The sequence below is a fragment of the Bipolaris maydis genome (assembly GCF_028858645.1).
Source record: "Bipolaris maydis strain C4 unplaced genomic scaffold PSV08scaffold_5, whole genome shotgun sequence".
NCBI lineage: Eukaryota > Fungi > Ascomycota > Dothideomycetes > Pleosporales > Pleosporaceae > Bipolaris > Bipolaris maydis.
Window position 1 is genome coordinate 582696 of NW_027093861.1, and position 11897 is coordinate 594592.

Sequence of the window (11897 nt, forward strand, 5' to 3'; positions counted from 1 at the left end):
CTCTTCAGAATTGTAAAGGGAATATGGGTGAATTGTGTGTTTACAACAGGCCCAAAGCAGCGATACCAATAGCACCGATGCCAACGGCTACGCCGGCAGACATGGTAGGAGCAGGGTTGCTAGTGTGAGTGCTAGTGTGTGTGCTGGTGCTGGTGCTGGTGACGACGACGGCCGTCTTTGTGTCAGTGGCAGTGTTGACTTTGGTGCTCGTAATGGTAACGTCGGCAGCGGTAGCGAAGGCCGCGAGGGCGCAGACGAGAGAGACCTTGGTGAAGAGCATTTTGAGTTTGTTGTTGTTGTTTTTTTCTTTGAAAAGAATGTGTGAGAGTTTTTTTTGTAGTGAGTGGAGGATGATGATGATGATGGTTGGATGCTCAATTTTGCCTGAGCATTCGAGGTCCTTCTTATACCAATGATTTGTCCAGCACATTTCCTGTTCTGATCTTGCTGGGGCCTTGGTTACTGCATTGCGTTCCAGTACCAAACGCGAAGCCGGAATATCCGGTTCTGCCCCAAGCGCTTGTTGAATAGTGCCTAGATCGTCAAGTCTAACAATATAATTGCTTGTTCCACCCAAAGTGTGGCGGTGCCTAGACTGGCCCGCGGTGCTTAGTATACTTTAGCATAGCGCCAGCCAAACAGCCGAGCGATCGTGCTGATCACAGAAAGCTTGTCACATGTACCCCACAGCCAAGTGGTCGACTGTGTGGAGTGGAATCTTGGTGAGTTTGGCCATGTTGTTCATAATGGTGTACATACATATATACATACATACATACAAACAAACAAACAAACAAATGTACAGAGACAAGACATCTGGCAGTTGGGCCACAAACACATGTGAGGCTAGATTATTGAGGTGTGGCTATTTCCAGTGGCGCGGCCGAATATACGCCTTCTGACTTCGAGCCATTTCCGAGCTACGTTGTCTAGCGGTACGATTGGTAGAAAGACACTTAGTCGGTTACCGAACAGCTGGTGCGTCTTCGGGGAGAACCTGTTTCTGCACCAACACAACAGCACTTGTGCGATCCAAGCTTAGTAAACTTCATTGGGTGCAGATAGTCCACCAGTACAGTACTTGAGTGACAGCAGCTTGTACAGTATCTGGAACGGGTTGTTAGCGTATTTCCATTCAATGACATCTAGTTGCAGAAGCCACTGTTCTAGTCCCGCTTCAACTACTGTTGCGTATCGAAACAATGGGTGGTCAATCTCAGAAGACAAAGGTTCGACCGAAGCATGGCTTGTGCAGAATATGATGCTGTCAGCCCCTACGGCAACGACCCGAGTGTTGTTGGTTATGTTTCATAGGCCAAGGCGTTTATGCAAACGGGATAGTTTCTGTGACTTGATTGGCTACATTCGTCATGGGGAAGGTCAAATAAGGCTTCGGCCGTGCGTGCAGCGTATAAGCAATATCGTGGCGCAGCAGTTACGTGGCGGTGGCGGGGCGAGTAGCACAATAGGAAATCGAAAATGCCGCTCCAGCCGTGCACACATGTGCGCTGACTTCTGCCGTATATAAGTGTGTTTGCCAGTGCGGCATCATATCCCACTTTACCAAGCACTTGTTGAACTAGGCTTTTGAAGTTACGTGCATCCAACCATAGCGGGACAACCCCTGTAACAGAACGATACTTACTACTTCAGTCCATATGTACAATCATGCAACGTAGGCTCTGGCTACTGGCGCAACGTTACTGTACCTCATGTCCATTGCAAACAGCGCCGTTACCCTAAAAGAAACGAAGCGGGTTCCGAACACCAAGTGACGCAAATCATTACATCTTATTTCTCGTAAACAGATTTACCCTTAACGCAGCCTGAAGATATCGGCCTTGTCTTTGCCTGCCAGAATGTCGGCAACAGCCTCACCATCCATGATTCCATGCACATAACTAATAGCAAAGTCAGTGATGGACAATAATACGCAGTGAGGTGACAGCCCACCATTCTCCCACCATCGTATATGAATCTTGGCTTTGATCATCGGTACGCCTAAGTAAGTAGGGCACTTCTCCGCCCAGTAATACGCAGATCACATCCTTTTTGGAAACAGTCGGTGGCAGTAAGCAGAAATGACCCTTCTTAGTTATGCAAAACCTTCGTCCATTCAAGCAAAGTTGTCGTTTCTCCATAGCTTGCAACAGGTCTCTTTCCTCCTTTGTGGTTTTGGGTGGAATGTATTCTATCTTCGCTGGCAGTCGTTGTGCTGGGTTCCATCCAGCATTTTCTTTGAAATGGAGCCCTTCGATCTGTCGGTCGGTCAAAATTGTTCTCCAAAAGGCATCATCTTTAGCATTGGACGAATGATACATTTCAGACTGAGTTTTGATAGCCATGTTCTTCCAATCGTCAAGAATCGGTCTGTTTTTGTGACCAGCAAGACCGATGTCATCTGAGGAGGGGTACTTCTCTCCACATTGGCTGACCACGTCAAACAGATGGCCTTGGAGAATCAGCGTACGAGGGTCATCTCCAAACTGAATAGCAGACAACGATCTTGAACGGTCTGGTCCAGCTGTCATGAATACTCGCTGCGACTCTCCTAGATCATGGTAGGGCAGAAAAGAGGAGATTGGCGTAATAGATCTTGGACCGAAATCGGGAACCCAAGATGGAAGACGTAAATTCTTAGACTTTTGAGGCTCTCCAGTCATCCAGCGAAAAAAGTCCAGACCTTTGTCTTCTAACAAGAACGAGGAGGAGAACGACAGGTATATATCCTCGGATGGTTTGCTGTAGTCCGCCTGAACCCCATGGTCACCAAGAAGGCCTAATAGGCCATAAATCTTATCTCTAGGATCGGTTACCGATCGATTCTTGAATGACCATAGCAAATTTGACAGTGTCAGTAGCTCAGGCGTGGAAGAACTAGTCTGACATGATTGGCGTTGTCTTGTTAATGCCTCTGCAAAGCCAGAGACAAGCATGCCGAGGCTACGCAATGCAGTTCTTTGAAGCATGTTCAACCTCTGATGCGGCGGTATATGCCTAGTGTTCATCCATGCTATGGTGAAGGAATGGAATATCGACCAAGGAACATGACGAGAGCCGCACAAAACGAGGACATCCGGAGCCAGTGCCACTTCTTGGACTATCCACATTCTCTGCCACCAGGGACGGTAGAACAGGTGAATGAGGGATGTCATTCGCCGAAGAAACCATTCAGTCCCAAGGTGTGATAGCCAGATGGAGTCCATGTCACATTTAGCAATGTCGGTCAAGTATGGAAGGAAATCAAGAGCTACTCCACTATCGAACGTCTCTTCACCAAGCCAAGCAATTACCCGTTCTGATTTGGTATATATATGTTCCATCAGAGGCACTTGGATGCTCTTCTCGTCTTCGTTGTTTTGATTAATGCATATTGCATCAATCCAGATGGTTCTTGTGCTTGAAGGTTGCCGCAGGCGACGCAACACGGCTCGAAGGTTTGGTCGGATGTAAAAGGATAAACCGTTCAATGATATGCGGCATGTACTCTCCCCATCACCCCACGTATATGAGAGCGCTTCGTATGGCGGTGCTGAATCTAACGGATAGTCCCGAAGCCTGCAATGAATATCGGCGGATAGACTTTTTCCAGGAACGAGCTCGAGCAACCTGAAACTATTGGATTCCAGAGGCCTGTATTTGAAGCCACGACGGCGCTGTTTCTGACTTGGCGACATGTTTAAAAGAAGAACTTATTGACAAATTCCTTGACATAGGCTGGAAGAGTTGCTGATGTGGGCAATCCAAGTACTAAAATTTCGGTAAAACATGCTGCTCATTCCACAGTGTGGAGTCGTAGAGGGCGACAAGAGAATCAGGAAATGGCTGCCTGCTTGACTGCGAATGAGAGCTGTCCAAGGCCAGGTGATCCAGTAGAGGCCGTAGCCGCCAGCCACAGCGCGTACAGCCCCTCATAGATGTCTCAACACGCTGTTGCCTCTTGATGCCGCTTAAGATGTACTTACGACCAGCCTGATGCGTTTCAAAGATCATACCGCTTGTGCGGAGAAACCGCTGGGATACGCACCCATTACTTTGGCATAGCCTTGTAAGGCTGCAGTTCATAACTCTGCTGTTTCTGTTTTTCTCTAGAACCGCCGAGCTTCTGAGAAACAGACCTCGCCACGAGTTGGTAAAGGGAGTCAGACGAAAGTCGGATGTTGTTCCGTTGTGGTTGGATCATGTTCTCGAATGTCAATCACGTGATCTAGTTGCTCCTCTGCCCCTTCCCTCATAAGCACACAAGGGGCAAACTAGGCGTCGATGCAAGTACTGTAATACTCTATTGCATATATCACTCAATAGCATTGTAGAAATTCACACCATTCCGTGGCATTCACCATCTTACGAGGCTGTTATTTTTGTTTCTATAAATATTACAGTCATACACTGTATCTGGGTATCATTTCGTACATGGTTGTAGGCCCAGGCCCAGGCCATATGTGTCATGTGCAGTTCCTCAAAAGACATTATAGACTACGTCGTCTCATTTGACACGATTGTCTAATACTTTGTGCAAATATAAACGTTGATAAGACACGGATATTCATGTCGTGAATAGCAAAAAGCTTCGCAGTTTACCGTGGTTGAACAGCGGGGAAATATCGAGGACCCGAATAGCCATAGAATTGAACACTCTCAATGTCAATGTTACCGTCACGTTTGGGACTCCAGAATTTGAGCAGGACATATCTCCCAGATCTGCATAGCCAGCGTCAGTATATGCCGTCTCAAGGCATTTATTTTCAAACTCACATAGCTGGGTGAAACTTGATAGTGATCTTGTTCTTGTTCTTTGCAATGAAGAAACGTGCATGCGGAGCAATGGGAGGTTCAGCGTCTGGGGTGCGCTCGGATGGCTCAATACGACTGGGCGCAGTGATGCGTGACGCACGAATTGGCTCGATGTACCGCTCTCTCCGTTCGCGCCATTCAGCCCCGTATTGACTGTATTCCAAAGCGGGTGCTCGACGTAGAGGTGCCAGGCGCGGCGCTGTCTCATCATCTTCGTCATCGCTCTCTGGGTGCCAACGACTCTCTCTTCGTAGACGGTCTGCCATGATGGCAGCGCTAGAGGGTTCTTCGTTGGAGTCCGACTCGTCATCTTCGCTAGCCGCTGTTGTGACGGTGAAGGGTGGTGGGGTAGGAGCAGAAATTCCAGCAGCAGGGCTGTAAGAATCGTCTGCTGCATGGTCACAGTTTTCGGCTTCGGCCTCATCTTCATGCTCGACCATCTGACGCAATATGCGTCGACGGTCTGAGTCGGAGCGCAATGAAGATATCAAGTTTGCGGATTCGGCGTTTAGCCTTTCACTGCGGAGACGGAGATTCTCGATGCGTTCCTCCATGTCTTCTTGGGTGCCTTGGCGGGCGTACTGCCATACGGACGGGTCTTCAAGGGCCTCGCGTAGAGATATCTGCTCATTGTCTTCGTTGGGCAGGCTAGGTGTGGGGGACATAAGGGGGGAGCGATTATCATAGTGCAGACTGTATGCAGATGTGCCCGACAAGAGATCATCTGCAGACATGGACACGAAAACAAGACCTTCTTGGACACTGGCACGAGGTTAGCAGTAGGACTAGACGATCAACAGGAGACACGTACGGAGCCGTAAATCCACGGTCCGGTGCTCGAACGACGACCTTTTCTAGGGCAAAAGGGGCCTCGCCAATGTGTTTCAGCAGCAGGTTGCATTGCGAGCTCTCGCTGCAATAGACACTCTTGTCGTTCCTCAAGACATTTTGGACTTTGTATAGGCCTGGGGTATTGTCCCTGCGATGCTCGCCACCGTCACAGCTCACAACCTCCATACGCAGGCGTCCTGGCACGACCTGGCCCTTGTAGCCATACTTGAAGCACATGTACTCGGCGGGGCTGGCCGCGTCGTGGTGGAGCTTCCTGCGCTTGTGGGTGCGCTCGCTGTTGACCTGGACGATTGGGCTCCGGGGGCGGGCGAGCATGTTTGCGTTCACATTGGCGGTGAAGGGGTTGTTGATGGGCACGTCACTCAGCGAGTCTGGCATGTCGTTGGTCAGGTCCATGGCGGCCGAGCGCTGTTCGCGGATACGGGCCTGGGAGCGGCGGAGGTAGCGTTCGCTCGGCGTCGCCCGGGGGCGGCTGGGGTTGGCTGTGGGAGGGCGGCGCGACAAATTGTCGGGAGCAGCAGCGCTGTCACGTGGAGGGCCGAAAATGCGGTGCAGTGGGCCTCGTCGGGTGGATGTGCGAGCGCGCGCACGCCTGGGGGGCTCTCGCGGTGGTGCGGCGGCCGACGCCTCATCGAGGGCGGCACTCTGCTGGCCCGTCATGGAGCGCGGCCGATTGCGTGACGACGATGTGCTGGGCGGGCGGGCAGCCCTTGGTGGCGAGGGCGAGGCATGGGGGAAGTCGAAGCTGCCGGTGGTGAAGGGGAAGGTTGCGGGGGGCGGCGATGGCGACGGGGGTGGTCTAGGCATGGTGGGTGACGTCGGCGCGGCTGAGCATGGGCGAGGGGAGAGGGCGAGATGGGGCGTGGAGAACAGAGGGCGGGATGCTGGGTGGCTGGGTGGAGGCAGTGTTGGCGGCGATGTTGTATATACGTATGTAGCAGTATGGACGCTGGAGTCGGGGACCAGAGTGCGCTACTTCACATGGATGCGTGCTATGGATGGATGCCGCATGTCTGGTCTCGGCAACGGGCGAGCAGGGAAAAGCATGTCCTGCCCTCTCACGCTCGGCGGCTGAGGCCGTCCAGCATCAGCGCCCACGCCCGTTGCCAGTGGCCAGTCGCGGGGTGGGGGCTACGTATGCGTACATACTATGTACGTCCCTACGTACGCAGTAGTATCTGTGGAGCAAGTGGGCGCAGAGCCGCATTCCATTCCGACGCTCTCAACAGCCTTTGTCCATGTCGAGCATGCAAACATGCGAAGTACATGGCATGGTAGTCGGCCACTGCACTGCAACCTGCCTCTCACCTCCACTTCGCCTGCCTCGCCCACGTCATTCCACCGCTTAGTTGCCTTGTGCGGCCCTGGCCCTCGCCTTCTCCTCCCCCATCCACCTCCACTCTTCCCTCTGCCCTCTTACACACCATGGCCGACCTGACCGAGCCCGCCGCGATACCTCCGCCCGCAGCCAATGGCGCTCTCCCTGCCGAGAGCGAGGCTGGCCAGACGGTTGCTGCCATTGCCCAGGCCAGCCAGATTTCCGCAGACGAAATCGCCCTCTACGACCGCCAGATCCGCCTCTGGGGTGTCCAGGCCCAGCAGAAGATCCGCACCGCAAACATCCTCCTTGTCTCCATCAAAGCCCTCGCAAACGAAATCGCAAAGAACCTCGTCCTCGCCGGCATTGGCTCCATCACCCTCGCCGACCACGAAAATGTCACAGAAGAAGACCTGGGCGCGTCCTTCTTCATCAGCGACGCCGACGTAGGCAAGAACCGCGCCGAAGCTGCAAAGCCCCAAGTCGAGAAGCTCAACCCACGCGTCGCCGTCAAGATCATCACGACCGACATTCGCATGGAGCAAGATCCTGGCTTCTATGCTGCCTACGACGTCATCATAGCCACCGACATGGACTTTCTCTCCACCTCGGCCCTCAACGCAGGCGCGCGCATAGCAAAGAAGCCTTTTTACGTGGGCGCATCCCATGGCATGTACGGCTACATCTTCGCCGACCTTGTCGAGCACAACTTTGTCATTGAGCGTGAAAAGAGCAATCGCGACACTCAGATCGGCCCGGAAACCACAACCAGACGCGTCAAGCATGTCCAGGTCAAGAGGGAGAATGGAAAGGTCGTTGAGCTTGTCACCAAACAGGAACTTTACAGCCCACTCATGCTGGCCAAGGATTCGCCCTTGCCCAGCGAAATTGCAAACAACCCCAGGAGGCTGAAGAGGGTGCACCCACTCCTCACCTGTGTACGTGCGCTCTGGGAGTACCAGCGCAACGGTCATGGCATTTACCCGTCCCACACGCCTCAGGACCTCCAGCTCTTCACCACCATTGCCAACGTCAAGCACAAGGAGCTTCTCCTCCCTGCGGAAACTCTCAGGGCTGATGTCCTGCGAAGCTTCCTTCAGAACCTGGGCAGCGAGCTGGCGCCTGTCACAGCCTTCTTGGGCGGCCAACTGGCACAGGACGTCATCAATGTGCTGGGCCAGCGCGAACAGCCAATCCAGAACTTGATGCTTTTTGACGGCGAAGACAGCGCCGGCCCAGTCTATGCTCTTCACCCCATCTTCCCAGGCACCCCCGTGCCCATTATTCCGAGCATTCCTGTCGACGCACCCGTGACAGTAGTTTAGAGAGGCCCGACGAAATGACCGGCAGATAGATGTTGGGAATTCCTGACATGCAGTCCCGGATATCAGAGAGCCATGTATAGCTAGAGAAGAGATACCCAAATAATAATGCTGCATGACAGCGAGGGAGCAAACAGAGCTCCAACACTCTACCTACAGTCATCTCAACTACTGCGTCTTCTTCCCCTCGCCCTCCTTCTTTCCCGTGCTGGCCTTCTTCGACCCACCCCCAAACAAGACCCAACACAGCCCCAAAAACGCCGCAAACACCACTCCCATTGTCCCCGCCCTGACCCACGCAGCCTGCCTCGTATCCAACACGGGCACATCAATCCACTCCACCAGCTCCTTCTCACTCTCAACCCTAGGCTGCACAGTCATAAACCTCGTCTTAGGCCCAAACAAGCCCTCATACCCCAGATGCACCCTATCAAACGGATTCGACGGATGCTGCGCCCCAGACTCGGCTCTGCACGCCCAAAACACAACCGGCCACGGCACCGGCACCGTAGCATGCGTGCTCGGCGCAGCAGGCAAGTAGCGCGTATGCAGCGGAATACTAACGTTCCAGTCGCCTTCTGGAATCTCTCGATGCGTCGGTAGGCCTTCCCAGACATTCTCGTCGGGGCCGACATCGACCTCTGGATACTCGATCTTCTCGGGCTTAGGGACGTCGAGCTCGAACAAGGCGGATGAGCCCCAGGGGGTTACGGCCCAGTCTGGGGCCTCGAGGTCGGTGGCGCCGGAGAGGGAGCGCAGGCGCTTGAGGTGCTTGGAGGCGAGGAAGAGGGAGTCGTTGAATTGGTATTGGTCGATGAAGAGGTACGAGGGGAGGGTGAGGTAGGTGTGGAGTTTGCAGCTGGGGGCGGGTGCGGTGAGGTTTTGGGCGGGGAAGGTGAGGGTTAGGGTTGGGTGGAGGCCAGTGGGTTGGTTGAGGCTGGTGGTGTAGGTTAGGGGGTGGGGGGATGGTTTGACAGTGGGGCTTTTGGAAGGTGCGTAGTGGGGATAATGGCGGGTTGGGGTTTGGAAGCGTGTGGGTTCTGTTGCTTTTCAGTTAGCTGGATTCTTTTCTGTACATGGTTGGTTTGGTGGCATGTCAAGAACGTACTTGGTTTCTCGTCTTCGCCCAACACCGTCAGGAAACCACCGAATTGAATGTCTTCAGGATCAGTGTTTCCCTCCAGACTCAGCACTCCTATCTCGACCGTGGTGTCTTTACTCGGTAACCGGATTTCGTCCGTCCACCCCTTTCCACCCTCTCGTGAGTGCGGCCATGCCGCAGTCACAACCACCGCCCGCGAGATGGTATCGTAATCCACATCGACATACCTTGCCGTAACAATCTCCCCCACCATATCCACACAATACCCCTTCTCTTTCCCTCCACAAAGCGTCCGCTGCAAATCCTCCTTCATCCCCTCAATCTCTCCCAAATGCCCATAAAACTGCAACGAAGCAGACATGGCAAACCGCTCAGACAGCACAGGCACCTTTGTCGCACTCTGCGACGTAGTCGAACATTTCAACTCGGACGACACCAACTCATGCAGCGCCAAGCAAAACGCATCGTCAGCCGTGTCATCCAACGGTGTAAAGAACGCGTGCAGACCCGGCGAGACACGTGATGTAAATGGCGGTGTTGCCATGTACGATTTGGATGATTGCCATCGCAGATGCATTTCATGCCATTGTGAGAAGAAGAATTTCAACTACGTTCGCTCTCTGTAATCAGCTCATCTCGTTTCCCTCCAAAACAAAAATTTGATGTTGTAAATGGATTGTTGGTCAACACATACTGGCTTAGGCAGCTCATCCAACCCAAGTGTGATACGGTGTTCCTTGGCCGCCTCGATCCCCTTCAACGCAAACACAGGACCTCGCTTGTCGGTCCCAACATGAAGTTGCTCGGGCGAGAAGGTGTCGGAGTTATGCACTATGTATGTGATGCGCTGTTTCATGGTTGTTGTTGTTGTTGTTGTTGATGATGATGGGGCTTTCGTGGGATTTGCTATTAACAGTTTGTTCGTCCCATGTCTAACGCGGCAAGCTATGTCTACCTACACGAGCGGGAGCACGCACGCACACGCCGCTAGTCCGGATCTACCCCCGTAGCGTAACATGGCAGCCGCTAGTCGTGGGTATGGGGGGGGACGTGCGTCGCGGGCCTTTGCGTCATCGGGTCTTTTTGGCTGGGGGGCCGCCACGCTGGGTTTCTAGAATCAACACTGCCCCCACGACGCACGCGAGACATTCTTTCTACTTATTTGCTACGGTATCCTGCCACGTGTTATCGCCACCTGTGGAGTTCTTCATAACCTACTATGTGCCTTACATGTCGGTGTTGAGACTCTTCATCGCCTAGGTTTCCTTCAAAACGACATGCATATCTCCAACTTCTTGTACCCGGTGCTGCTGGCCGCCAGTGGCGCTGAAGCTCTCCGATCAGACAAAGTCAAGCTTTCAAAAATACAAAGCCTCACTTTGCGCAAGGGACAGCAAACATCTGCGCGCCGTGTTGATCCAATTCCCCAGGTAAGCAGACATCCCAAACCCACTCCACCGGTTGAACATACTAACATGAAACGTGCAGCTAAAATGCATCGGAGGCTCCGCTCGTGGCCTCTACGAGCCCGAGATAATGCGCTGCAAAAACAGTGGCTCCGACTACGACGAGGACTCCATCCAGTGGACATGCACAGCTTCCTTACCTGAAGAATTCAAACTCGGCTCCACAGACGTCATCTGCGAAGGCTACGACTACCCCGAGGACCCGTACATCCTGAAAGGCAGCTGCGGAGTCGAATACAGGCTCATCCTTACCGACAAGGGCCGCGAGCGGTACGGCAAAGGAAGAGGCGGATGGCAGGGCGACGATGACGATCGACGTGACGGTCCGCGGACTACGGGCGAGAAGGTTGCGGGAGTTTTGTTCTGGATGCTGTTTGGTGGCGTTGTACTCTGGATGATTTACTCGGCACTGCGGAACCGCGCAGAAGCACAGAATGGTGGCGCCGCTGGTGGAAATCGACCTGGCTGGGGTGGAGGCGGCGGCGGCGGTGGAGGTGGATGGGGAGGAGGCTACAACGACGATAATAATGACCCGCCGCCACCGTACTATCCAAATGACCCCAGGAACTCAAAGTCGGGATATGGAACTACTCAGGGCTGGAGACCGGGTTTCTGGTCTGGTGCTGCGGGCGGTGCGGCTGCTGGCTGGGCTGCTGGTCAGTTTGCTAACCGGGGTAATAGTAGTAGGAGTTATCAAGGTGGTGGATGGGGTTCTAACAGTGGTAGCGGAAGTGGGAGTCGCTGGAATAATGGTGGTGAGGGAAGCTCGAGGAGTTCGTCTGGAGATAGCTACTCCAGTACTAGACACGAGAGTACTGGGTTTGGAGGCACATCGCGGAGATAAAGGAGGTAGTGAGAGATTGCAGTAGTAGTAGCAGTGTTTTCTCAGTTGGCATAAGAATGATACCCCCTTATTTCTATATTTTAACATTTAAGTCTTGCAGCATGAATGTCGTCTGTGAAAAGAAAGAGAGACTCATGGTAGGAATAAATCAATGAATTGATTAAACATGACCCTTATTCAAAAAAAAAGCCACTCTAAT

At 53.1% G+C, this 11897-nt stretch overlaps 6 protein-coding genes across 6 annotated transcripts; 2 read left to right on the forward strand and 4 right to left on the reverse strand.

Annotated features, from left to right (window-relative positions):
- Positions 1–175: 175 nt before the first annotated feature.
- On the reverse strand, positions 176–461 carry PSV08DRAFT_286393 (uncharacterized protein; the record flags this gene model as incomplete). The annotated part of the gene is made up of 1 exon (XM_014221018.2): positions 176–461. A coding segment is annotated over exon 1 (248 nt), but the record flags the coding sequence as incomplete, so codon positions are not given.
- Positions 462–1552: 1091 nt separating this feature from the next.
- On the reverse strand, positions 1553–2776 carry PSV08DRAFT_286395 (uncharacterized protein). The gene is made up of 2 exons (XM_014221019.1): positions 1954–2776; positions 1553–1901 (listed from the first exon to the last, which is right to left on the reverse strand). Exons 1-2 carry the CDS (start codon positions 2661–2663, stop codon positions 1817–1819), a joined length of 795 nt encoding a protein of 264 aa, XP_014076494.1. The 5' UTR covers positions 2664–2776; the 3' UTR covers positions 1553–1816.
- A 1554-nt stretch (positions 2777–4330) lies between these two features.
- PSV08DRAFT_199675 (uncharacterized protein) lies at positions 4331–6324 on the reverse strand. Its single transcript, XM_014221021.2, has 3 exons — positions 5606–6324; positions 4756–5556; positions 4331–4701 (listed from the first exon to the last, which is right to left on the reverse strand). The coding sequence occupies exons 1-3, from the start codon at positions 6304–6306 to the stop codon at positions 4578–4580; spliced, it is 1626 nt and encodes a 541-aa protein (XP_014076496.1). The 5' UTR covers positions 6307–6324; the 3' UTR covers positions 4331–4577.
- Positions 6325–6945: 621 nt separating this feature from the next.
- Positions 6946–8440, forward strand: PSV08DRAFT_286417 (uncharacterized protein). The gene has a single exon (XM_014221022.2). It carries the CDS (start codon positions 7072–7074, stop codon positions 8287–8289), a length of 1218 nt encoding a protein of 405 aa, XP_014076497.1. The 5' UTR covers positions 6946–7071; the 3' UTR covers positions 8290–8440.
- Positions 8372–10311, reverse strand: PSV08DRAFT_36126 (PIG-X). The gene is made up of 3 exons (XM_014221023.2): positions 10083–10311; positions 9395–9995; positions 8372–9326 (listed from the first exon to the last, which is right to left on the reverse strand). Exons 1-3 carry the CDS (start codon positions 10242–10244, stop codon positions 8455–8457), a joined length of 1635 nt encoding a protein of 544 aa, XP_014076498.1. The 5' UTR covers positions 10245–10311; the 3' UTR covers positions 8372–8454.
- A 354-nt stretch (positions 10312–10665) lies between these two features.
- PSV08DRAFT_400797 (uncharacterized protein) lies at positions 10666–11698 on the forward strand (the record flags this gene model as incomplete). Its single annotated transcript, XM_014221024.1, has 2 exons — positions 10666–10818; positions 10877–11698. 2 exons carry the CDS (start codon positions 10666–10668, stop codon positions 11696–11698), a joined length of 975 nt encoding a protein of 324 aa, XP_014076499.1.
- Between the last annotated feature and the right edge of the window lie 199 nt (positions 11699–11897).

Coding starts and splice junctions, on each gene's coding strand:
- PSV08DRAFT_36126 (XM_014221023.2), bottom strand. CDS start 10,244: ATGAAACAGCGCATCACATACATAGTGCATAACTCCGACACCTTCTCG. Junction 9,996..10,082: donor TGGATGAGCTGCCTAAGCCA/GTATGTGTTGAC, acceptor GAGCGAACGTAG/TTGAAATTCTTCTTCTCACA. Junction 9,327..9,394: donor GGGCGAAGACGAGAAACCAA/GTACGTTCTTGA, acceptor GAAAAGCAACAG/AACCCACACGCTTCCAAACC.
- PSV08DRAFT_286417 (XM_014221022.2), top strand. CDS start 7,072: ATGGCCGACCTGACCGAGCCCGCCGCGATACCTCCGCCCGCAGCCAAT.
- PSV08DRAFT_199675 (XM_014221021.2), bottom strand. CDS start 6,306: ATGACGGGCCAGCAGAGTGCCGCCCTCGATGAGGCGTCGGCCGCCGCA. Junction 5,557..5,605: donor GACCGTGGATTTACGGCTCC/GTACGTGTCTCC, acceptor ACCTCGTGCCAG/TGTCCAAGAAGGTCTTGTTT. Junction 4,702..4,755: donor ATCAAGTTTCACCCAGCTAT/GTGAGTTTGAAA, acceptor CTGGCTATGCAG/ATCTGGGAGATATGTCCTGC.
- PSV08DRAFT_286395 (XM_014221019.1), bottom strand. CDS start 2,663: ATGACTGGAGAGCCTCAAAAGTCTAAGAATTTACGTCTTCCATCTTGG. Junction 1,902..1,953: donor TATACGATGGTGGGAGAATG/GTGGGCTGTCAC, acceptor CTTTGCTATTAG/TTATGTGCATGGAATCATGG.